Here is a 27,083-nt window from a genome sequence, read left to right as displayed (position 1 = left end):
TCCCCTGGCGGCTGACGCATCACAGTGCGTAGTGAGCCGTGCAGCGAGGGGGAACTGGGACCGGCTCACAAGGATTCCCCTGCTGGTGGGGAACGCTCGCGCGGCCGCCCGCGCCGCCGGGCGCAGCGGGTCCCAGCCCTAAGGGATTATTATTTGAGTAAATTTCCCTCTGGGGGAGGGAATAATGGTTACTGCTCTTTTGCCAACATAATTAAAATATTGTACCAGAATGGTTTCATTTAGATAATTTTGCGCTCTGTCTGGATAGGTGAACAGTTACAGCCACAGCTTTCTGACTAATTTCATGTTTTCAACAGCTCTCATACACAGGTTAAGTCATCCAACCTGTTCAGTGGTGTCAGGAGCATATTAACTTAATCTGTGCCAAGCAGTGTTGTCACAAATCTATTACATGTGCAGTGTTAAGATCTTTTTAATGATATTGTATGCAGCATTTGTCAATAGATTCTCAAAGCAAAATCATACAGATACATTAATCAAATAAATAACAGCCTGCCTGTGTTGAAGTTACAACGTTGAAAGGACTACATATTTTGCTACACAAGTATTTCTATAACAAACTTTTGATTGTTCTCTCTCCATTGGGTCAAGCAATACTGTACTGATTTACAAAAGCCTACATGGGAATAAGGCTGTGCTTATAGTGCCAGCGACAGCACGTCAAAACAGATGTATTGACGCCGTCGTGTGCGCTTATAGTAGGCGCAACAGCCTACGGCTTAGCTTATACTGTGTGCGATGTCACTTGCGTGCACGTCAAGCACAAAGTGCAGGATCCCTTAAGGCCGCTCCTAATATATATATTAGGATATGTATATATGATAACATATGTATATGTATGTGTGTGTGCGTGCGCGCTTACATACATACACGTTTTGAAAAGACAAGAAAATGGGCTTTTCAAGCGGCGGCTGGAGAACATGAGCAGTTCAGCCAATCACAGCGAACCAGCTCTGTGATGTCATAGCCCCCCCCGCCCCCAACACTCTTTGATAAAGCGCCTCCACGGCGGGAAACGCGTCAGAGTTTTAATCCTGTGTGTCTGTCTTTTTTTGGCCAAATATGCCCAATAAATAATCTTTATTAATTTATTTTTTGCCCCAGTCTTTTTTCCACTTTCTGGCAGTGCTCCGCTTTTTTTTTCCATCTCTCATATGCACTGACCCACACCACTTGCACACCCACTTACCAGAACACCCTCCTACAGTCTCTACATTCTCCCCACTTAAGATTGTATAATCTGGGGGGCAGGGACTCCTTTTCCTAATGTTTACTTTTATGTCTGAAGCGCTTATTCCCATGTGTGTTATATTATGTTAAGTGTATTACTGCTGTGAAGCACGGTGTACATGGATGGGACTATATAAATAAAGACATACATACATTAGAAATGTGGAGAGAATGTAGGACCAAGCATGTATGAGCAGTGTGAAGAGGGGGGAGGTATAGGGGGGCGAAGGTAATGCATTGTAAAATTAAGGCAGGGAGAAACTGTACAAAAAAAAAATCTGAGAGGCTGTAAAAAACCTCAGTGTTACATTCTCTTTTTACAATGCCTCACCCTGCCCCCCACCCTGCTGATAGAGGCTTTGTCCTACAAGCTCTTAAACACACAGATACCCAACAAGCTCTGAGAAACACCAAAGGTTACCACATTAAAAAAGTGTGTGTGTGTGTGTGTGTGTGTGTGTGTGTGTGTGTGTGTGTGTGTGTGTGTGTGTGTGTGTGTGTGTGTGTGTGTGTGTGTGTGTGTGTGTGTGTGTGTGTGTGTGTGTGTGTGTGTGTGTGTGTGTGTGTGTGTGTGTGTGTGTGTGTTATAAAAAAGTGTCAAAAGGCGTTCTAGTGGGCGTGGCTAAATGTATACAACAAGAAACAAACAACGATGCCCAACATTCATTTAACCACGTCCACTATTTCTCCTTTTGACACAAAGATATACATATACAGGCAGTCCTCGTTTTACAACGAATGGCTTATCCAACGCTATGCAATGCATACCTATATTCATTTTTACCATGCCAAAATGGCTTATCCAACGCTCTTATGACGCTTTGCAACGTTGTGTTTGTGTGTATATATATATATATATACACATTCACAAACAACGTTGCAAAGCGTCGTAAGAGCGTATATATATAATATTATACTATATAATATTATATTATACTATATAATATATTATTTATTATGTTATATTATATATATAATACAGTATATACACTATATAATTTATGTGTGTGCTGCGTATCTTATTGCCTGCATAAAATATTTGGTGTATTTTAATATTAAAAATGCCTTCAGGAACGGAACCTTTCATTTAAACAGTGTTCCTATGGGAAAACGTGTTTCGCTTTACAACGTTTCGCTTTACAACGCCATTTTGAGTAACGCATTGTGTCGGATAACCGAGGACTGCCTGTATATTATGTGGTAATGTTTAGGGTTTCTCAGAGCTTATTGGGTATCTGTGTGTTTATTAACTATGTGCAGCTGGTCTCAGCTGTTTTTGGGAGGTTAGTGGCCCCTTCCCCCCACCCCCAAGGTTTAAGCTTCCGCCCCCCACTTTAAGTTGCCAGTTCGGTTTCATTTTGCTGGGTTACGACAGATCCAATGCTGATCGTTCTTCCCCTGATTATAGAGGTAAATAAGAATTTGAAATCAGTGAGTGTTAGGACCTGCTAACATCATGCCTTGAAGTGGCAGCAGGCTTAAGACGCTTTGGCCAAAGGGTTGAACTAAATTACCCTTTTTCAAGAGAATATATAGGTATTGCACTGTGTATTTTTGTCACATTGGAAGTAGCTTTGCACATCTGTTTGTTGTTACATCCTACAAGCTCTTCACATTTCTCACTCTCCCTTTTATCCATGTATTGCCCTGTATGACTATTTCCTCCACAAATCCTTCCTTAAGGAAGAGAGAACTGTCAAAAGTGTGACATATCAATTGTTAGTCCAAATAAAGGTATCACCTAATACTGAAGTACTCATTTACTTTGCACTATCGCAACTGAACTAACACGACTATTTCTATTAAATTCCAAGACAAACAGCGCAAAAGGTAATAATTTTTTTTTAAAAACACCTAATAAACTTTTAGGATTCGGAATGTGGGGGTTATTCTCCGTGGGTTCAAGCTTCCAGTGACAAGGGGTTGGTCCCTGTCAAGTCACCAGGGCGGTTTCTATTAATATGGGGCAGATGTTGGGCGGTGCTACGATGCTATCGCATTTAAACAAGGTTAGTATTCAAGTCTAAGCCTTTACACACGCCACACTACATAGATCTTTAAAAGTTAACAAACATTGATTTACTTAATCTATTTTGCTAGTTGATTTTAATCAAAATCATGACAAAACATTTATGCTTTAGTTAAGATTATGTTGCTACGTAATGATAACAAATCTGTAAATGCATCAGCCCCATGATTGCTCTTTGAAAATTGAAAACCACACATGAACCAGAGTGAGACAGAGGGTGGGGGTTGGGACGTGGGAAAGAATTAGAGCGAGGGGGGTAAAAATTGAGTGAGGCTGGGGGTAAATCAAGCAAGGCCAGGGGGAAGAGGGGTTAATCTAGGCAGTAGAACAGTGGGCCACCCAAAAAGTTGTGCCCATCAATTGGTACGCCTGAAAAAAAGGTTAGCCACTCCAGATCTAGAAGATCTGGCTGTTCTGTTTATTTCACTGTTGCCGATTTCATTTGTCCTACAGCCATTTAACATTTCTGTTATTAAGGGAAGGAGAACACATAAAAAAAACATGAGCAAAGTGCATCAGCTCAGTAGATGTATTTCCACGAAAGGAGCTTAATGACCGGCAGTGAACAGATATTCCAAATTAGAATGTATTGAACCATGTCAATTTCAGAGGGGTAGGGAAGCAAACAGAAGTATTCAGAGTGAGACATTGTAAATGAGCACAGAGATATTATACAAAAATCAGTTCTTCTGTGCTTGAAAACCAAAAGGACAAGCATCAATTACTCACATTGGCAGCTATTTATATGGAAAAAAAATGTTAATGATATCAGGGTGCCTCTGCATTTGGGATACATCACTGGCTGCCCTTGAGCACACGGGGATGTCTTTTCTCTTGGTGACCTCATCAACTCTTTTAGCCTGTGACGATATCCTCTCTATACAGATCTCCGATATATCTATCGACCCCTACAATCCAGTCCCAAGACTCAGGCTGCCATCTGGCTAGCCTTGCTGCCTTAAAGTTAATATGGCTAAAACAGAGCTCCTCATATTTCTCGTTAAACATAGCCCAATATATCCTTTTTGCATCACCATAAATGGTTCTACCATCTATCCAATCGCCAAAACACATTGCCTAGGAGTGACATTTGACTCTTCCCTCTCCATTCACATTCACAGCATGGCTAAAACACGTCGCTTCTTCCTGCATAATATTGCTAATATACACTCTCTCCTCTGTCACGCTACACATAAAAAAACTCTAATGCATGCCCTTAATCTCTCCCCCCTGGACTATTGTAACATACTGCTAACAGGCCTCACTGCCTCACAACTTTCTCCTTACCAGCCTATTCAAATTTCTGCTGCTAGAATAATTACACTTTCTCCCAACTGTTCCTGCTCATCTTCTCCTTAAATCCCTCTCCTGGGTCATCAAGTTTTGGATCACCCACAAAATTCTCCTCCTTACCTAAAAGGTTCTCCACTCATCTGCTCCTCCTGCTTAACAGCTCTGATCTCTCGCTATGCTGCTGCATTCTACAACTGTCTTCTTTCCACACATTTCAACTGTACTGCTCTCTCGCCTTATTAAACCTTTTTCCCTTTTTACTGACCCTTATTTGTGGAACTCCATCACACTCAGTATATACCAAGCACTTTCCCTCCGCCCCTTTAAGACAAACATTAAAAATCACCTTCTAAATGAAACATTTGATTAGCCTAAACTCATGGCTACTGTCCCACACCCAGTTATTCCCAACAATGACTGCCATCTACTGCACTTATTCTCTCACCTGTGGTCTCCAAGTCTCCCATCATGCCACTTAGATTGTAAGCTCTCTGGAGCAGGGATTTCCTTTCTTATTGTCTGATCTTGTGTGTTGCACTTATAGTACATGGAATTATAGTACATGCAATAATTCCCTATATTGTATGGTACTGTATCTCTTGTAAACAGTCAAGTACAACTGTGTGCGCTATATAAAGATATAAATACATTTACTTGAGTGTTATTGAACAGTAGCTCATACAGTTTTTAGTAAATCATGTTCAACTTCTCAAATTCTGCTGAACATACTTCTGGCAAAGCATATCCATGCACCTTAAAATATACAGAAGATTATCAAGCGGACATTAAAGAGTTGTATACTGAAGTTTTATACTGGAGTAAAAACAACTACGAATAAAATCTAAATCACTATGAAAACAATTTGTAAACTAGGTCATATAAAATGTTGCTACATAATTACACCTTACATTGTTGTGCTGATTGGGTGAGAAATTCGATTAATTTTGTCAGTAATGGCTTAATTCTGACTAAAGCTGGGACCATGGTGCCTTCGCCCGCGCGGAGGATGGGAAGTGACCGTGTGAAGCGGGTGCTGTCCCTGGCCATGGTGGACGGGTCGTGGGGGGCGTGACTAGGGGCGTCACAGGGCTGACGTGACCGGCCTGTCGCGCCAAGAAATCAGTCAACTGATTCCTTGTGCAGTGCACGTCCCCTCCCGCCCGTCGCATGGACGCGATCACTGCTTTAAGGCAGTCTAATCGCTCGCGTCCGCACGGTCTGCGGCACCATGGCCCCAGCCTAATGCAACAATCCAGCTACAGTAACCTTTAGGCCTGGCATTTTCATTTTTCCCTCCCATCCTTCTCATATACAACTGTCAAATCATACACATTCAGTTTTTCGCCGTGTAAAATGTGTGGTTTCTTAAATATTACTTAACTGTGATTTTATTTTATATATTGCCATCAGAAATTTACTCAACAGCAAACACAATAAATATTGACCGTATACAGATTTTATTAGATTATAAACGTAGTAGGGAAGACTTGCCAGAATTGAAAAATAGCAAAGAATTAAGTTATATTTAAATTGGTCTAAAACATATTAATGGTTGATTTTACAATGGAATTGTGACAAGGATAAAAATAAAAAATATACTTTTCAAACTGCCTTTCCATTTCCCGAGAAGTGACTCACTAATTTACATAAGCCAATTACGAAATGTATTCTGTTGGGTTCCTGAGCCGTGTGGTGACTGCCCACCTATTAAGACCCCAAACTGCACCTTAGCGTAGGTGGTATAGCAGTAGCTTCCAAAGTCGCTCAACACAATGCATTGCACCCACACAGCACAGCAAGACATAGTGCGGTGTGACTTTAAATGCTCCTGCGGTAGTTTAAAGATGTACCACCTATGCTGTCTGCCCACACTGGGGTCCAGTTTGAGGCCTCATTAAGCATGTGTGCCCCTCCCCCTACAAGCTCAGAAACCTATACCGCCTGGGATCGGTCAAAACAGCTTTGTTAGCAATAGTCTAATGAGCAAGAAATAAGCTTAATTAGGTATTCGTGGACCAAATATTTTATAGCAAGGGGTGCACCGTGTAAAAAAGGTTGCAAAACACTGAGCTTGAGTATTAAAACACATGAGAGCAGGCAGAGACGGTAGGAAAGGAGGGTGGCGAGAAAAATAACCGAAATAGATAATTTTTCTTAAATACAATTCAACTCTTCCGAGCCAAAAGAGCCAGCAACTTATTCAATATGTTGCAGGGTTACTGAAATGGTCAGTTCCAGTATATTATTCTAATTCATTGTTACAATATTTATGTTCAATATCTGGAGACTTTTTGCCTACTACTGATGTTATCTTTTATTTGATTTCACGCACTTAAAAAATTGGCTCACAGAGCTGCCAGCAAGAACCTGCTTGATAGGCAATTATCTGGAATGACAAAACAGAAGGAACCCAATAAACAGAATACATGGGTTTCCTTTGACAAAGTTACGGATCGACTTGTCAGGAAGGCACCCATTTTTTCTACACCATGAGTTAACTCTACTCATAAGCTTTAATATCTTTAGTATAACGGGCGCAGAGTTTTGATTAAGGCCATCATGCAAAAAAAAAAGACCCCGTTACTAAGAATTTGTGTGTGGGGGGGATGGTGAGATACCAGAAGGGACAAAAGCAGCACCAACTCTAGCTTTATAATAAAGGTTTAGAAACCAGAAACACTAAACCTAATGCATTTCCTAAGCAGTCAATGAATGTCAGTTTATACGAATTAGAACATTGTGGCATGAGCAGTGCTCAGCAGAAGGGCTCAGGTGTGTGTAAATTAATGAGCTGTTCATGATTCTAGAGCAGAGATGGCCAAATCTTTTGCTTACATTACCGCAAATATGGCGTTCCTTTGCAGCCGCGGGTATTCGCCTACTTTTGTGTGTATATAATACCACTGGCCACCACTACAGATTTGAATGTGACTGTTGTGACATTCGATTCAACTAGTAGTTCCAGACCCTGAAATATGAGGTTTAAGGAAGAGATTCCTATTTTACTGGAGTCCCAAGTACTATATACCCTCAAACAAGTTGAGACACCTCTACTCGGAGCACACCGGCAATACCTGGGATATATGCCAATAGGAATCATTACAATATACTTTCCATATCCTATTAGCATATACTGTATCCCAGGTGTACTCCTTTTTGTGCATATAGCACTTGGGACTATTAAGTTAGGACACCGTCCCCTCTCCTGCAAAACCCATATTTTAGGGTCTGGAACTTCTGGGCAAATCGAATGTATAAACATTCGAAATATAAAGTCTACACATTTGTGGGCGGATGCCGGTTTCGGGAGCAGTCGCCCACATTTTTACTGTCCAACCCGCCTACGAATCAAATTTTGTGGCTCACATTTGCAAATCTGTGTTGCTTTGACTTCAAACAATGTGTCACGACACAAATACTCCATGTAGGACTGCAATAACCAATTCTCCACTTAGGCATGAAGTCAGTTTCTGAAGCGCTTTTCTGTTAATGTAGTTATTTGTGACTAAAATGCATCCCCCTAAAATCATGAAACCTGGTGTTTGACCCTCAGCAAAGCGAGTAACAAATATCAACAGAAATGTTAGGCCAGTTGGCAAAAAAACAACTTTGCCATTAGTTTAATTATTTTTTTTCCTTCTTTCTTTCAATGCATGATGGGTATAAACGCAAAAACATTGAGATTCACTATTACAAGCTGCAAATAAAGTAAGAGCTATGGGTCTAGTGATTTAAGGGAGATCAATGTTTCAATTTGCTTTTTTTTTAATTATTTATTACATATAATAAAGGTGTGGTGAGTTGTCCCTTAAACGCTCGCATGATGAATGTCACAGCCTCTTTGACTCCTGGCCAATGTGATCTGCCACCTGACATCTACCCAAGAAGAGGCAGTCATCTTCTGTTCTGATCAAGCCCTCCTGGTACGAGTCTACTACATCAATTGGTGTCATATGACATTTTAATGCAACATACTGGGAGTAGCACCAGGATCGTGTGCCAGTTCTCATGCTATTTTCTAAAGAGGGAAACCATTACTTCATGGGGAACGGATTGGTCCTGGCCGGTAGCTTTGTGGCAATCGCTAATAACACAAACTTATGAATTATACCTTTTTTTAATGGAGTATTACTCCTTTAAGGCAGCAGTCTGTCAGTGCAGCAAAAGAGGACCAAAGATGCAAAGTTCTGTGGGGAAGGTCATGTGACCAGGCAGTCACTAGATACAATTGGTGCACTGCCAGAGAGAGGGCAGGGCTCAAAAAGCGGTGTGCCATAGCTTGTTTCAGAAGAGGAAGGGGATGGGACTTCGTAAATGGTTGCTTTAGAAACAAAAATGCTCGTTACATAATATGTCACAAATGTCAGAGATGTTTTGAAAAAAATAGGCTACAAGTATTTTCTTATTGTACAGGATTGCTTTATTAAAAAAACATGCAGGACATTGCTTAGTCTGAAGCTTTAAAGCAGAACAGTTTATTTATTGTTAATTACAGGTTTGAAGCAGGTGGTCTCTCGGGCTGAACCGTGTTCATTTCCGCTGCGGGTACCCCCAGCTACTTAAATCTGTAGCGGTGTCGGTATCTATGCCGGTAGGTAACTGTGTGCTTAACCTTTGCGGCTTTCTATTGGCCAGGGTGAACGGGACATGTAAACTGAAAAGGTACCGGCAACCGCTACTGAGGTATATATATGAATTAACAATTCAGCTCTGGAGACCCTGTTTCAATGCAGTAATTAAAGATTAATAATATTTTTTTCAAACAATGCGTCTGCTCCGATTTAGAGTAACAAGCCATTTAAAAATAATAATAATAAAAAAATAATACAATTCACAAGTTTACCGTCCAGGAAAAGCCGATTCTGGTGAAATAATGGTTTCCCCCCTCTGAGACTAGCACACGATCCTGGTACCACTCCCAGTATGTTGCATTAAAATGCAGTATGACAGCAATTGATGTAGGGAAATAGAAATTGTCTAAAGACAGTGAAGCATGTTCTGCTGCTTTAAGTAGCATCCCCGCAACAACAAAAAAAGAGACAAGTGTGTATATTATATTACTGGCATCAGCGGTTATTTATTTATAAAATGTTTTACCGTTGAGAGCTACCTCTCGTTTTCAAGTATGTTATTATAGAAACATGTGCCTAAATATTTAAGTATTAAAGGAAGTAGGGCAGATTGCTCCTTTAACACAAGCCTACAAAATCACATGGTGAAGAAGCAAAGGTATTTATGCATTTCAAAAATTAGAAGTCAAGTGTCAAAACTGTTAAATCTTTTTGCGCACATTGAAGGGTAATTTGAGAAAAAGCCACAGTAGAGGATCTCACATATACCCTCTTATAGATGCCCACATTATGGACTTCAGATTGTTTAGAAATTTGTTAGTTTTGATTATTTACTATTACGAGCATAGCATACACATTTATTCACATTTGTGTACAGGCATACCCCGATCTAAGGACAATCACGAGTAAGGACATATCGCCCAATAGGCAAACGGCAGCTCGCGCATGCGCCTGTCAGCATGTCCTGAACAGCAATACCGGCTCCCTACCTGTACCGAAGCTGTGCGCAAGCGGGGAACTATAGAGCCTGTTACAAATGCCTTATTTACATCAGTTATGCACGTATATGACATTTGCAGTACAGTACATGCATCAATAAGTGGAAAAAAAGTAGTGCTTCACTTTAACTACATTTTCACTTTACATACATGCTCCGGTCCCATTGCGTACGTTAATGTGGGGTATGCCTGTATTTATATATTTTGCATTGCGATATTCTGTAGCGCTTTGTCAGCTCACAGTTTTAGCTTGGAGAACAGTCAAAACCTCCATATGTTTATCTAAGTCAGTGGTTTCCAACCTGAGCCCCAACCATCTCTAATAGCAACTCTGATCAGATGCATTGTAAATTCTTCTGTACAGTACTTGATACAGTTTTCAAATGACCAGAAAATTCCAGGGAATCCTTTAGAGATGCCCAGGGAACCCTAGTTGAAAAACACTAATCTAAATACAGCTCAACCACGTTATAACGCGATCCGTTACAACGCAAATCCGCTTATAACGAGGTGCTAGCGTGGCTCCCAATTTTCGTATTTATAAATACTTTACAATACGATTATTGGTGTCTTAAATACTTTATTGTACAATGCATACAATTGTACATTATTTCTTACGCGATCTGCTTATAGCGCGATGTGATTCTTTGGACCCCAAGCACAGCGTTATAAGGGGGTTAAGCTGTATATATTTAAACAAAACAGAAAGAGCCTGCTGCTCAACCCAATACGGTGGTAAGTATATACAACAAAAGGCAGTGCATGAGGGAATAGGAACTTATATATACACACACACACAACACTGAATCCCGGCTAGGGGTCACACAAAAAAAAAAGGAGTCCCTCTCAATTTGCACTCATGCCTGTAAAATATTATGTTAGGTAATAATTGCTCGGAGTGCCATACTCAGATAAATACACAATCTTGACTAGAAGAGCTATGGATAGCTCTAGGAGACGCCACTAAGTATAAGAAAAAAATTATATATATATATATATTTTTTTTTTTATTAACATATATGTAACATCAACGGACAAAGTGAATAATATATATACAATGTGAATAAAATCCCCTCAGTGAGGATAGACCATCTACATAGATATTATCTATGATGAAATAAGATCCTTATAATGGCCATTAGATGTAGTATAGGATATTGCCTACACTAACCTAAACTGCCTCATGCATAATTGCAACATAGTAGTGTATATGCATTTGCAACTGAAAAGATAACAGTGGCAAAGGATCTTATTTATATTGTCACCATTCTCAAACAACTATATAAAGTAGTAGGCGGTAGATGGTATATAGTAGAATAAGATGTTGTCCTTCAAACGTATTTTAAGGTGTATATAAACTGATATTGTTAAAGAGATAATATATCCACCATTGCAAGTATCAGCAACTAAAGATAAAAGGATATATAAGATGCTTCAGGTAAGGCAATGGACACTAATTCACTATGTTCTTAGAGAAATCTCTAGTTCTCCTTTAACCCTTGTTATATATGGCAGTGAGATATCAGTAAAGAAAGTATTACAACACCTAGTCAAAGTGCAAGTGCGGTATGCAGCTATCATCAGTAAATAGAAGCTTTAACTGACAGAATTTGGTTTAAAAACAAGACGAGAGAAAAAAAAAAATAGAATGCAAGACTCATCTACTGAGAGAGCAGAGCGCAAGTGACAGCGAACAGGAAACACAATCTGGCACAAATTCTGACTATAGGCCCCGTTTTTTAGAGACAGCAACAAGACCAAATTCGAGTTCTATTTTAGACCCCATAAGCCTCAATATAAACACAAAGAGGACAAGGAAGGGGCAGAACCGACTCTCTAAAGCTGTGGCCAGGCAGGGAGAGAGCGCGCTGGCGCTCATGCGCGTTGACGTCACGAGCTCCTACTCGGCCGGGCAATTTGTGGCCGACTAAGTGCGCGGCCAAGATGTCACGGAGCTGGTTCGTCCTCATTGGGAAAACCGCTCATGTGACGCGCGAGCGGCAGATTCATATTTGCTTACTTCGGCAAGCAGCTAAGCACCGTGCATGCGCAAGCGCTTGCTCACACTGGCCACACACATTGCAGCAATGTGTTTCATCGCGGCCAGCGTGAGCGCGCCCGCCCAGAACCACCCTGGACAAGGCCTAAGAAACCGAGAGAAATGGGCCTACAAGGATCAGAACAAGGGGAAGAAAACCACACAGAAAAAAACCAGAAAAATTACAAGTGATTAACTTTACTTCCAGAGCTCCGACTTTAGAACTTTCTCCAATAGCTGAAGATGTTCTATCTTTTTGTCCGAGCAGCCAGTTAGATGCTTTAAATGCATCAAAGATGTGAACCTGTTCTCATAAAAACTCCTCCTTCATACATTTTTCAGTAGGAGACAGGAATTCACGAATCGCAATACACTCTTAGAAAATTCTGACCAAATAGATCTAAGCAATTTCCGTATCCTGAATGAATTACTTGTGGTAGGTTTGAGGACACCTGGGGAAGATCTGTTCACGGACATCCGTAAGAAACCTACCTTTATGCCCTCCCTAGCAATGAACTCATATCGACATGTTCACAAAACTTGTCACAAAAGAGATGATGGCACTCCCCACTAAAAAAGGCCCGTACTTTGTTAGCGTCAAAGAACTAACTGCCTTAAAAGATTTTGAACAAGATCAAAGTACCATTATTAAACCGCCAGATAAAGGCGGGAATGTAGTGGTACAAAATAAAGAAGCATATGCGGCAGAGTGTTGACGCCTATTAGCAGACACGGAGTAGGATCCGTTGGCAGAATCCTATAGCACTCGGACATTTTTGAGTGAATTACAATCCATATTTAAGTAGGTCTAGACAGCAGGGTCATATCCAAGACAGAGTATGATTTTATAATGATCAAAACTCCAAGGATAGCTACCTTTTACTGCCTACCTAAAATTCATAAAGGCACACTACCACCTCCTGGTAGACCCATTGTATCAGGGATAAATAACCTTACATCAAATGCGAGCATATACCTTGATACATTTCTTAGACAATTTGTGAGCTCGCTCCAATCTTACATCAAAAGACAAAGACGTCCTTCTTAGATTAGAATATGTATGTCTGGACCAAGATACCTATCTGGTTGGTATTGATATTGAGGGGTTATACAGCAGTATCCCTCATGCATCAGGTCTACTGGCAATTGCACACTTTAAGGTCAAGAAGCGAACTTAAGACTCATAATGAGTTTGTTGCGAAGTTATTAAATTTCACCCTCACTCGGAATTACTGCCATGGGGACCACCGTTGCTCCCACCTAGGCCAACCTCTATCTGGGCTGGTGGGAGGAGACGTGGTCTTCAGTGACATCATGGCACCCTTCACTGAGCATGTAGAGCTGTGGGCGAGATACATCGATGATGTGCTGCTCCTGAGATACAACTCCATCAATTCATCGATGCACACAATGTAAATGCCCACAATCTCAAACTGACCTACCAACAACACAGGAAACAAATTGATTTTTTAGATCTTACCATCAAGAAAAATAGAGGAAGCTATATAGAGACCACTATCTTTCGTAAGCCTTCATCAACAAATAGTCTATTAAGAGCGGAGAGTCAACATCCAACTCACATGGTGAGAAACATACCGATAGGACAATTTTTGCGATTGAAGCAAAAATGTTCTCCACAGTTTCAAGAAAAAGCCATTGATATGAAACAGTTTCCGAACACAAGGATACAGTAACACCATTAAAAAAAAGCATATCATCGAGCTCTAACTACACCAAGAACACAGCTACTAACGAATAACATCAGTGAGAAGATGGATGTCAATACCATCTTTATAGGCACTTACAGCAATCAGTGGGCATCCATTCGCCAAAAATTTAACAACTACTGGTATCTTCTGTTAGAAGACAGTGATTTGAAGAAGATTCTTATGCATACTCCAAGTATGGTGAGCCGAAGATCGAAAAATCTTCGCGACCGTTTGGTACATAGCCATATTCAAGGTACCAGTCAGGACATGGCTGGGTGAGAAACCGAATGGCTGTTTTTCATGCGGTCGATTTATAACAAAAATATAAACATCAGTTTATATACACCTTAAAATACGTTTGAAGGACAACACCTTACTCTACTATATACCACCTACCGCCTACTACTTTATATAAGTGAAGAGCCTCTAGAGAGGAGAGATGGAGCACAGCCTGCGTGGATTCCTTACTGAGGTACAGCACTCTACAATCAAGCGAGTGGACTATTATATTTGAAATTGTTCCTTGATTATCTTTACCAATACTGTTCTGTGACTTTGTGAGTGTGGTAGGAGAAAAGGGAACTCTCAGCCTTTTGTGTTATGTTCCCCTAATACCCTATAAATCCCACTCTATACATTTGCAGCCCTAGGGCGGTCACACTTTGTGAACAGATTAAATGGTTGACTATGGATATCAAGTTTAATGGAACACTAACTCCACTTATATTTCAAGGTTAAGGAATATATATCCGTGGCATATGGGACTTATTATAAAATACCTGTGAATATATCTGTTGCACCATTTGGACTACAATAGTCCTATTTTCTATATACTACTTTATATAGTTGTTTGAGAATGGTGACGATATAAATAAGATCATTTGCCATTTATCTTTTCAGTTGCAAAAGCACATACACTACTATGTTGCAATTATGCATGAGACAGCCTAGGTTAGTGTAGTCAATATCCCAGACTACCTCTAAGGGCCATTATAAGGATCTTATTTCACCATAGATCCTATCTATATAGATGGTCTATCCGCACTGAGGGGATTTTATTCATATTGTATATATATTATTCACTTTGTTCGTTGATGTTACATATATGTTAATAAAATGTTATTCTTTCTTATACATAGTGGCTATCCATAGCTCTTATAGTCAAGTTTCTGTATTTATCCGAGTATGGCACTATGAGCAATTATTTCCAAAAATAATATTTTACAGGCATGAGTGCAAATTGAGAGGGACTCTGTGACCCTAGCCGGGATTCACATAGTTGTATAAATATATATTTACGCAGTTTCCTATATTTAAAAAAAAATAATAATGAACTCCCTTCTCCAATGAAGCAGTGCCACTTGCCTACCTACTGTACTCTAAAATTGCACTGCTAGGCCTTACAAATGCTGTTGTCCCAAGCACATAACTAAATGGCAAGTTAGCTCACACATTCGCAAACCATTCTTCAACCTACCACAAGCTTCCATTAAAAAAAATATATATAAAGAATTGTTAGATTTGGTACTCTAACAATTACAGATTTTTGGTGGACTACGTGTGGACCTTCAGGAATGCTGATGCATTTATTTGAAGAGGGTCTCCATGAATCTCAGCAAGACCAAAGTGATGTGCAACATAAATGTGTCAACTCAGTAAAGATATCAAATAGAAGAAGAACGAGAAGTCAAAGTCTGCGTCTACCTTGGACAGCAAGTAACAATGGATTGGAACCTTTTGAATGAAATCAACAGAAGAATGAAGAAGGGATGTAGCGAATTTGGAAGATAGACGATATTTCCACTTTGCCTCAAGAAGTAGCATTTCTTGAATTTCTTTTAAAATAGGTAAGCACATGGTCTGGGTCTGTGGAGCTAAAACCCATTAATTTTAGACAAAGATTCCCTACTTATTGAAATACCTTCCTGAGATGTTCATGCTGGTTAGTTCCTGGTTGTTAAAATGTTGAGCGGCACAAAGGCCAATAGGAAAAAGAGACAGACGTGCCACAGAAGATTTAATTAATCTGGCATATTGCGTGCCCAGTCGGGGATGCTACTGACATAGGCTACGGAGGCAAGTACGTGTATCTTAGGAAGCAGGGCGTCTGCGGAGCTCAACTGCAGGGACCCCATGCTTCTGTATGGGGCAGAAATAGAAGTGGACTCTGTCCAGACTATATGAGCCAACAGTTTATTTTCCCCACTGTGTCAATGAATCCAAGTCCCATACAAGCAGAACACCAACCAGCTGCCGGCAGGAAAATGGAACCTTGTGGGTGTCAATTGGAGTAAAAACAGTGCAGCAGCAAAGAGATACAGTAAAAGGGAGTGCAGGAATCAATATTGTTTGGCAGATTGTCTATTGTTTCTTCATTAAGTAAACAAAGAAAACGTTTTGCACAAAATAAACGTTATCCTTACTAATATTTTATAAAAGGTTTTTATAACTTGTATAAATACTGTTTTGGCATTGATGGCTTTCGTTTAAAAAAAAAAAAAAAAAAAAAAACGCTAACCCCACAAAGGTAAGTAGGGTAAAGGATTGATAAGATACTTTTGTTATACCTGCGATAGGAAATCTAAACATTCATTTTTTTGATTGAGTGGTCAGCAGCAACGTATTTTCAGATTTAAAATGTTTCATATTTTTTAACAGCTTAGCAAATGTAATTACTAAAACCTAAGGCTGCGCTTATAGTACCGGCAACGCCGAACCAAAACAAATGTATTGACGCCGCGTGCGCTTATAGTAGGAGTGATGCAACGGCGCGGTCGCCGGAAGTCGCTTCAATTTGATTTTTCCGCAGCGTGACGTCACTGTCGCAATAAACGCAGCCTAACTAAAGTGTACGTCAATGTCAATATACAGTACACATTACTTTGTTTGAGATTAAGTAGATGGCCCATACCCCCTATGCAATTACTCCAAAGTTGCATTTTTCTGGGTTGAGAAATGTAAATAACTTTGTCCTCACAAAAAAAAACCTCAATATTACTTCACAAATAAAGAAATAATAAAAAAATAAAAAAACAGTAGGACTTTGCAGTGACCCATTAACCTCTGGTGCCACAGCAATGTTCCAGGAATGACAGATGGGCAGAGTATTTCTGGAACAGCACACTGTCCCAGGTGCTGATCACTTATTTGGCTCTGGGAGAGTCATGGGAGAAATATGAATGAAACAGGACAACCTTTTCTGCCCAAGGGAAGAAGTTGAAGGTAATGTGTATGGTTCTTGTAAAATTAAAGCAGGACAATCAAAACACTTACAAACTGCATATACACTTGCCTTGGTAATACCTTTTTCATAAACACCAAAAACAATTATGCCAACACAGAGGGTATTGTACAACGCATGCCTACCCGAACAAACATAGAAAATTATTGGTTTTGAAAGTTAATTCTTCACACAGCACATGCCATAGAAAAACACTCAGAGGAAAGTGGCTTGATATTTGCAGATGAACAAATAATTGCATAGAGCCGATCACCACAACATGTGCAGCTTGACTAATATTCAAAATGTGAAGTGCCTAGTAAAGCAGGAATGGGATGGTACCAAGTTTACAGAAGAAAAAAAGAGTGAGGTACACGTACATCTTGAGGGTTTGTGTTATCTGATCGGCTTCCTTCTCTCCACCAGATATTTCACCATGTCAGAAAGATCCAAGTGAACTCAAGATCAGAACTGCAGGTTTGTACATCACTCAAAGGAGGCTGCATAGTGAAAGCAACAGGACTCAATTGTATAGACCAGTCTCCCTTTACTAATTCTAGACATTGGACATTCTCTCTCTAAACATAGAGTCCTTTGCTTACAGCATCAGTCTGCACCGACTGCCTTTTGTTTTGCATATTTCTTTTATATTTACACAAACAAAAATGTCCTCTTGCCACATCTGCAAATGTTTTTATTTTTTTAATTCAATACTTTGTGCAGGAGATATTACTGACGAAATACTTTTTAAAACAGAGGGGAAAAAATGCTCGGGGGGACAAGATACTATTATACTGAGTAATAAAACCCAAAAGAAAAATGGAACTCCTATAGTGAGTGAATAAATAAATAAATATATATATATAAATAAAGACAAAAAGGAACAACGCGGGCTCCATAGTGTAATGGGTTTCAAGTTTTAATATCACAAGCTAAAATCAGGTCACTTACAACAATTCAGTAAAATATGCACATTGGTTGTAAGCATCAGTCCTCCGTTGTGTCTTAAAGTGAGGAATAATGATAGTTCATATTAATAATTATGTGAATATTAGATGAACAATATATGTGTGGAAAAAAAATGGTGAATTCGTTTGAATGAGATTAATAAACAATTTTGGTGTATATCCCACTCGCTGTTCTCTATTTCACTGGTCTCTGGCCTCCTGTTTAACCAGTTATCCTTTATCCATCTTTTATTTTTGATATTGATGGATTTATGTATATCATTTAATCATTTTTTTTACATTGAGAACATATTTAGATATCCATTTTAGCAAAATGATATATATTTTCAGATATTCACAATTTTTCACACATTGTTCATCTATTAACATAATTTTTATGAATTATTGTAATATCACAATGTGATACTTCACTTATATAACTTACATTCATTTATATCGATTTACATAGATCACTAATTACTTAGTCACATTAGTTCCTCACTTTAATATACTAATTATATTTACTCTAGCACTATTTAACACATTGATTCAAATAAATATTGACATTTTTTATTGGGTTTTATACATTTGCATTTTTATGAGTCTGTGTCCACAGACACTCATTTGTCTGAATAGCCCTATTTATCCTATTTCAAGGGTTGGTATTATATATTATAAAATGTTTTATACAAGGTCGTCTCTCTCTCTCTCTCTCTATGCACTTTTATGTATGAGTTAAATTTTAGTTATATTTATAATATATTGTATATATTTTTGATGTATATATAGTTATGTATTCTTTTATTTTTATGTTTATTCTTTGTTCCCCATTGTCTCAAATCCTAATATTGTGTGCCAGTTGTAACATTATGTATTTTTGTTCATGTGGGTCTTCCTTCAGCCGAACTAGTGTTAGTCACTTTTGTTCACTCACATAGGGTGGTGCTCGTATTGAGTAATCCTTCAATCAATTTAGACTTTATAAGGCATGGGGATTCCCTCATTCCTTATTCTCTGATGAAGTCGCCATAACCTAAGCGACGAAACCCGTAAGATTGTGTTGTTCTTGGCTGTGCCAGGAGCCTGCTGTATAGTGCTTTGTAACTATGGAGGGGAGCTGTGGCACTTGGAGGAGTGATATTGCTGTAGCCGGGGGACCTGTGTGTGGACGCACAACACGGGAGATACCCGGCTGTGAAGCAGTAGGAGACACGTTCCCAGCCACGAGATTTGGAGCCCCATACCTGAAAATGCACAACGGAGGACTGATGCTTACAACCAATGCGCGTATTTTTCTGAATTGTTGTAAGTGACCTGATTTTAGCTTGTGATATTAAAACCTGAAACCCTTTACACTATGGAACCCACGCTGTCCCTTTTTGTCCTTTAGAAGTATTGAAGAAGGTGGTTGATCCTGCGAATAGCTGCTTGGAAGTTCCAGTGTTTTTATTGTTATTTTCAAGGTTTTTATTTTTCGTCTACATCCTTTCCCCCCCCCCTTTTTTTCCCCTATTGTGTCTATTTCCCCATCCTGTGTTATTTTTCCTTGTTTTATATGTTGGTTTTATGTTTATTTGTAATTGGCACAATCTATAATTATTATAGCAGGGACTATATCTATGGGTCTCTTTCTTGATATAGACAGACACACACACACACACACGTGTTTATATCTATAATTTGTGATGGATTTTTTTTATTTATTTCGTTTTTATGTGATTTTTAATATCAGTATGTACCACTATTATAGCAGCTTCATAATCACACAGCACATTTAAATACATAGGATACATGTATATTACTTTTCATATATACTTAATTTTTTTTGCACATATTTTCTATTTTTCATTATACAAGTTACATTAATAGGCTTTTTTGGGGGGGAGGGGGGAGATTGCTGCTTTGAATTATTGCATTTTTAAACTCTGACTTCGATTATATTCAGTGGTCTTAGTTACATTTTCACTTTGGGATAGCCAAACCAGGAAAAGTAAGTAAGTAGCTGGCAACAGCATCACCCAAGTCTTTCACTGTACCAGGGATGCAAAACCTCAGATCTTTAACAAGTGTCAGGTCACACAAAGGCCATTAATTGTAATGTTAAATAAACATTCCAAGAGCTCTGAATATATTAAATACAAAGCCTCATCCAACAATCACAAAAAAACTACTTGAACCGTTAGTTGATCTTACATTATTAAAATCACCCAAGCTCATCACTTCTTCCAAAGTAAAGCATGCTCATCAATGCTCAATAGTGTTTAAAACACAGTAGCCTAAAATAAAAAGCCCACCTTGATAAAGAGGCTATTGCCCTGAGATTTTCATAAGTAAACTAATTATAAAAGGAACAATCGATTTTCTGGGTTTTGTGGGATAAAACCTTCCCTTACTCTGTATTTTTATGGTCTAGTCAAATATTCTATAGAGTAAGAAAGTATTTGACATTTTAGAACAGCTGCAAAACTACATGTGTCACGCCAGTCACTTTTCCCCATTTCAGGAAGAATGATTAAACTGATTAATTCACATCTCTACACATTGAGACAACAAACAAAAAAACCTGACAATATTCTTTACAACATACAAAAAGTTTAAAATAAATAATGCAGAAACGAATCCACACAACACTTGAACACCAGCTCAAACAAAAATAAACTCTGAAATGCTATTATGCATAGTAACACGTTCAGACTACCCCCTACAAGAACAAACATCGCACAATTAACCATTTTGCGTTCAGATGTGTCTAAAAAAGGTTTATGCAACCCCAACCAATACACAAAAATGGAAGCCAATACATCACCAAATTAAATATAAATAAAAATGGATAGCTCAACAACTTGTGGCAATACAGAACCTGTCAAATTTTGCTTGCATATACATAATTATAAACGGGACAATTTGGGGTATCTTCACAAAGGGGGTTGTCAGCCACCTTAATGTGTATTTATAGTTTGACAAGTCATTTTTTTGGTGCTGCTAGACGGGGCTTTATTAACCCGTTCAATGCCACAGGGGGGCAGCTTTACAGGCTTAGCCTTAGGACAGATCAGGTTAAAAGAAAAATTGCATTACCAAAACAATGCACAAAAATCCATCTACACAGCAAAACACAATCATAGTGCTGCAACAAAACACCGTGTTTCTCTACCTAGCCGGGGGGGGGCTGGGCAGCCGGGGTGGGGGGGGAGCGGCGGTGACTCACCTTCAACCGTTTCACCACCTCATCGTTTGTGATTTTATCCGTGATCTCCTTCACCCCCGGCGGGTAAATGATTTTGCCGTCCCCCGGTTTTTGTTGGCTTGGGAATTCCATTCTGCTTCAACTTTCCTTCCCAAGTTCTTTACCGGCCTCTATCGGTGAGAAAACAACAGTTCAGCCCACAGAAAATGTAACGAAATTAAAAAACAGCATCTACTTTAAAACCTCTTCACAAAAAAAGCAACAAATACAATTTAAAAAAAGCACAGCTTGTGCGCGGGGGGGGGATGTTACCCTTCCCGGTATACAAGCACGCATATACCCGGGGTGAGAGGGTGTTAGGCCCGGGACGGTGTTTGAATGACCGGGGGGGGGAATCACTTTAGCTGGGTTTTTATTCTAACCAGTGTGACTTCTTTTAGGGTGGGGGGAAACTCCTTTCTCCCGGCCGCGTCCTGCATGCCAGCCCCCCCTCTGGGGGGGAGAGAGAGCTGCTAGGGCCAGTCCCCCCCGTGTATACACACACACCGGGGCGAAGGGGGATCCAGGGGAGAGGCGGCCGAGGCCCAAGGTGCAGGCCGCAAACCTCCCGGAGCACAGGGAGAGGCCCGAGGAGGGGGCAGGGCCCGAGTGAGGGGAGTTATTATGGGAGCAGCGGTGGGTATATGGCGATAGCTATGTATGGATATATTTAGGTGCTGTATGTGTATATATATACACACATATAGAAATGTGCCTGTATTCACAAACATTATTTGCATGAGAAATCAGCACGCCTCGGCTGTACCCAGCCAGCCCAGCTCTGTAACAAGGAGTTGGACCAACCCCATCGGCCTAACTTTTGACCCCAGGGATTTGCTTTTAAGTCTCACGTGTGGCCTCTGGGAGCAGACACCAGATGGGACCCGCTCACCTCACCCTGGACACGGAGACAGTCACACCTGTGTGACGGTGCCCATGCACATAGCCTGTGCTTCTCACTGTCCCCAGGCATGTCCCTGCGTGAGAGCTTGGACTTACACCGCACACAGGTCCCCTCTCTCCGGGGAGCTGCATCAACAGAGATCAACACCCTCATATCCGTGTGTGCACGCGGGGTGCTCTGAACACCATGTTTGCATCATCATACACACAGAGATATGCGTACGTATATACACACAGGCACACAGGCGTGGGTGCCAGACAGTTGCACTCTGTACCGGGACATGGCTCAGCTCTGGTTCCCAGCCCCCGGTCTCTTACCTCCCGAGGAGTACGAGGTCCCACCCCCGCATGTATCCGGCAGCCGGTGCTCTCCCCCCTCTCCCTGCGTGTCTGTGTCTCTGTCCTCCCCCCCTCCCCGGATCCGGGGCGGCAGGAGGAGGAGTTTGGGAGGGGGGATTGAGAGGCCTCTTCCAACGCCCGCAAAAGAGAAGATGAAAGCGCGAGGAGGCTGCCGCGCGCACGGGGGGGATAGCGAGTTCGAAAATAAATTAAAAAGAAATCCGACCAGCACGTGAAGCACCCAGCGATTAATTACACGGTCAAATAAAACCTCTGTCGGAGCGCGCGGGGGGCACGTGACGTCGGACCTGCTGCCGGCCGCTCCGGGACAGAACGTAAGCGCGAGACTCGGAGGCACGCACGGGCACGCGACGCCACCCCCTCCACAAGCTCAGGCCGGAGAGAGAGAGAGCGCGCGCGTACAGCGCCACCTCGCGATTGGCGCCAAAACACGCGCACGCGGGAACATGAAACAGTATATTCACAGAGAGTGAGAAGGGTGGATGGAGAATCTGCTCACCTCCGCTCAGGGCTCAAGTGTCTGCGCATCCACAGTGCTACTAGGGTGCTTCAACTTATTTCCCAAAGGGGCTGGATCTTAAAATATATATATATATATACATATGTGTAACGGGTATTCCCCCCCCCCCCAATCGCAGATATAGTGTGGGGTGCAAGGAACATACGGTGTTACCATAGGTGTGGTGCATTACCTGTTGGCTCGCAGGAGGGCTGAGCTTCCGCCACGGGGAACCTGGGGCAATTATACTAGGGGTAACCACTTACTCAATTCAGCGCCTCCACCTGCGATGGCTCCCACCAGAGGGGGAGTGGTTCCTCGCAGGACAATCACAACAATCAATACTCATACACAGATATATAATAACTAATACTATTTACTTAGGTTAGAACAGAATATAACACATCATGACAGGTATCACATAACCGGTGTCCCTCTCACGAGGAGACACTAACTGCGACGTCCAGCAGGACGCTTCCCCAACACCAGGTGATCCCACCCAGTGTCCAAAGAACCCCACCCAATGTCCCGCACTCTTGCAGACAGAGTCAATGGGTGACTGCGCAGTCACTATTAAACTAAGGGCCCGTTGGTGCACTTGTGTGTTAGATAGTACCTGCCGAGCACTCCCGTGCTCGGATTTCCAACTGGCTTCACAAAGGATCCGTCGTGTGAAGGTTCCGTCTGATCCTACCCCGGACTCCTTTGTACGCGGACCGCCAGGGCGGTCTCACTCTGGAATAGTCTCTGTGGACCCCAACGTGGGTTCGAACCGCTTCACAGGAACCGCAGCGTCCGCTGAGTCCCTAACTAACACTTGGCTCTAACGTGACAGGAACCCTAACCTAGGGCCTGTCCCTGTAGTACAGCAACCTAAAGTGGCTTTGGGGAAAACTCCTAGAGGCCTACCGGGGTTAATAACCTGCCCCACTCCCCTAACTCTTCCCAGCCTTGACTGTACTTACTAAGACCTAACGAGTCCCAGCGCCTACAGCAGCAAGCTGTAGCTCACTGGATGCTGCAGCCAACGTGCTGCGCAACACTGTGCCTGCCTGTCAGACCTCACAGCACTAACAGCCGTGACTCTGACAAGGCAGCACTCTACACTAAGGGCAGCCTCCCTAAGCATTTACCCACTAAGCTAGTGGGGAGTTGGGGCCTACCTGGGGTGTAGGTACCTATATGGGGCAGGAGCTGCACTCGCTCCCCGCACCCTTCCTTCCCTCACAGCTCCCTGACTCCAACTCTCTGTAACCTTCCTTTCCCAGCTCCCACTAATGTAAGTGGCAGGGTCCCTAACCTGAGGGCTGCCCCTGGCAACACTCACCTTACTGGTGAGCTGAGCTATCTCAGGCCCTGGGGGTGCTGGCCTAGTACAGGGAGTCCCTGACTCCTGTACCCTACCTCCTTCCCTTGGCTGCTCCGGTCTCTGACTGCCCAACGTGCTGCAACTGACAAAAACCCTGTCTGCACACAACATTGTTGCAACTCTGCAGCATGAGAATCTGCCAGCTCTATTGGCTTCAATGCTGCCTGTGACCAGGGTGAAAGTGCAGTCCCCAGAGGCTGCTGGGAATTGTAGTCCTTGGCACAGCTCTTTCCTATGGGGACCGCGTGCACGATCTTTACTGCGCATGTGCGACGCTGTAATGGCCGCCGCTACACTTAACTGCGCCTGCGCAACCTCCCAGAGCTCCGGCACACTGGCGATGGCCACCGCTACCCTGGCCAACCTCTGCGCATTGCACGAACCTCGCGCCACAACCAAGATGGTGCCCGCCAGGAGAAGTCGCCGTCCCCTTCCCCCACTGCCACAGGGGTAAGGCAGGGGGCAAAGGAAGATCAGGGGAACCGGGGGTGACCCTCTTACATATGTAACGGTATTTCTGGCCCGGCCTGACCCACCCAATCTCACATTGGCCCCTGTGGTCTAACCGGTCCCCATTACAGTGTGGTAGTGTCTGGTGGTGCACCTGTTGGCAACAGGACTCCTGAGTCTCCCGCATGATGGTGTGTGGGGAGGACCCGTCCAGACAGGCAGCTGAGGTAGTGTGCTGAGTCCTACCTAGTTCCAGTGCAGCGCCTCCACCTCATCAGGGTCCCTTCGGTCACTTGGGGATGGTCCTGGTGAGGAACTCCTCGGTGGTGCAGCCCCCTGTGCAATCACTTGACTCTTACACACGAGGGTTTCTGTGATCAGCTTCATCTTTATTGATACGGTGGGCTAGCTGCCCTCCACAATGGGGTGTCTCTAGCCCATCATGGTGCCCGTGCTTCTCTTTAAAAGGTATGTCACCTTGATCAGGGATTCCCTATCCCAGCCGGGATATCTTTATTCTGCGCCAGGTCCCTGGACACAGACTCCTACTGCAGCTATTAGAACATAACTGTCTTGACTACTTGAACTTGAACTTGACAGAACTGCTTAGAACTCAGGTCTCAGATAGAATTCCTGCCAGAACTACTTTTAGACACAGTGCTGTGCCTTATGTACACTCTGGAAGCTGACACACCTCTGACATCACTAACCATGGAGTCAGAGCATGTGACCACTCCCATCCATACACAGGGCACCCCACCAGGGTGTGAGGGCAAACCTCCATAATTACTGCTGGCATGCCCACAACTTACCAGGCCTTACTGTCAGCAGGAGAGATGACTGTAGCCATTTTACATGACCGCTACATTCTCCCCCTGGTGAATCCCATCGCCCTCGCTGGGACCTAAATTTGTATACCCTTTTCCAGGAAGCACTGTAACACAAAAACATAATTAGAACATCTTACAAATTTTCATAATGCACACAAAAATGTCTACAGTACACTCCGCCAAGCCCGCCCCGACCAGCAGCCACGAACCCGCGTAATGCATAGTACCTCCTAAAAGTAGTGACTGGGGTCAGGTTTTCTTACCTCCCTACCACCCATATCCAGGACCGTAACATAGTAATGTCTCGGCAGTCCCCTCTCGGGCCTATAGGTCACCTTATGCTTGTAGATGTTCCTTCCTATGCCCCATATGCGTACTAAATGTTCTATCCGCTCCTCGGCCTTCTTTCCTATCACTGCACTTCCCCTACTGACCAAGTACATCTCAATGGTCTCCCTAAGCCACCTCCCTCTGTTCTCCTCTATTTCATCCATGAGAGGCTCAGGGACGTAAGGGTACTCCAACCCGTGGGATGATTTGTAACGAGCTATTATCGCCCGTTCCGCTCTGCTGACCCTGGTCAGTTCAGCTCTACCGGCCCTCCCAGGTAACACCCATGACAGGGGCTCATCAGGATCCACAGGATCTGACAGTATGTCGGGACCCATGGGTTCTATCTCCCTGTGTTCAATTTGAATCCATCGTTCCTGCAGCTCTCTGTCCCTCTGCTCAGGGGTGAACTCTCCTACTGCCCACCAGTAGTCTACCACGTCCTCCCTCCGGATGAGAAACCGAGTACGGTCCATCCATGCAGAATACCCTTCAAAGAGTGGGGCCCACCAACGGTGCTCTTTGAACTTGTGTGACTCCCCTGAATCGCTTTCATCCCCCTGGGAAAATACCCCCGATGTCCGTGCCGATCGCGGTACAGACCACCTTGATGATCCCGGGGCCTTTTTCACTGGGTCGGGGGCCACAGGGGGCAGCCACCGGCCTACCGCGGCCACTCTCAACTCTCCCCCCCCCCGAGAAGTGCCTTCCGTAGCGCAACTGCGCTGTCTCCCCCCAGTCCGTTTCACCTCCTCTTCCGAGGGTATGTCCACCGATTCTAAGCTAGGCGGGGATCCCGTGGAACCGGTGACAGGGGCAGGGGTTTTATCTAGGACGTGGGATGGGACATAAGGGCAAGCGATTGGACCCCACGGGGTTACTACCCGTTCTCGGCTGTCCGTAGACTGGTCCAATGAGGATATCTCACCCTCCTCAGTCCTCGGGTCGCCCATCCAACTCCTGGGCCTTTGAGGTGATCGGGGACCTTCCCCCGATCGCCGAAGCGTCGCTGCGTCTTTCCCAGCGGTTCCGCCGTCGCCACCGGAAGTGATGCCGTCCC

The 27,083-nt window shown here is 42.6% G+C and overlaps 1 protein-coding gene across 3 annotated transcripts in view; it reads right to left on the bottom strand.

Moving 5' to 3' along the window:
* PDS5A (PDS5 cohesin associated factor A) overlaps positions 1-22,895 on the bottom strand; it is a 118,700-nt gene extending 95,805 nt beyond the window's left edge. For 2 of the 3 annotated variants that reach the window (XM_075567727.1, XM_075567737.1), the window contains exons 1-2: positions 22,504-22,895; positions 21,265-21,413 (exon numbers count right to left, since the gene is read on the bottom strand). In XM_075567727.1, the coding sequence (XP_075423842.1) occupies positions 21,265-21,375 (111 nt within the window). In that variant the 5' untranslated portion in view covers positions 21,376-21,413; positions 22,504-22,895. The remainder of the gene's footprint in view (positions 1-21,264; positions 21,414-22,503) is intronic. The other variant, XM_075567748.1, reaches the window with a different exon arrangement.
* Positions 22,896-27,083: the final 4,188 nt, after the last annotated feature.

This window comes from Ascaphus truei, chromosome 1, assembly GCF_040206685.1.
Source record: "Ascaphus truei isolate aAscTru1 chromosome 1, aAscTru1.hap1, whole genome shotgun sequence".
NCBI classification, from domain to species: domain Eukaryota; kingdom Metazoa; phylum Chordata; class Amphibia; order Anura; family Ascaphidae; genus Ascaphus; species Ascaphus truei.
Note: the sequence above shows the minus strand (reverse complement) of the source record. Positions and strands in the feature narration are given on the sequence as shown.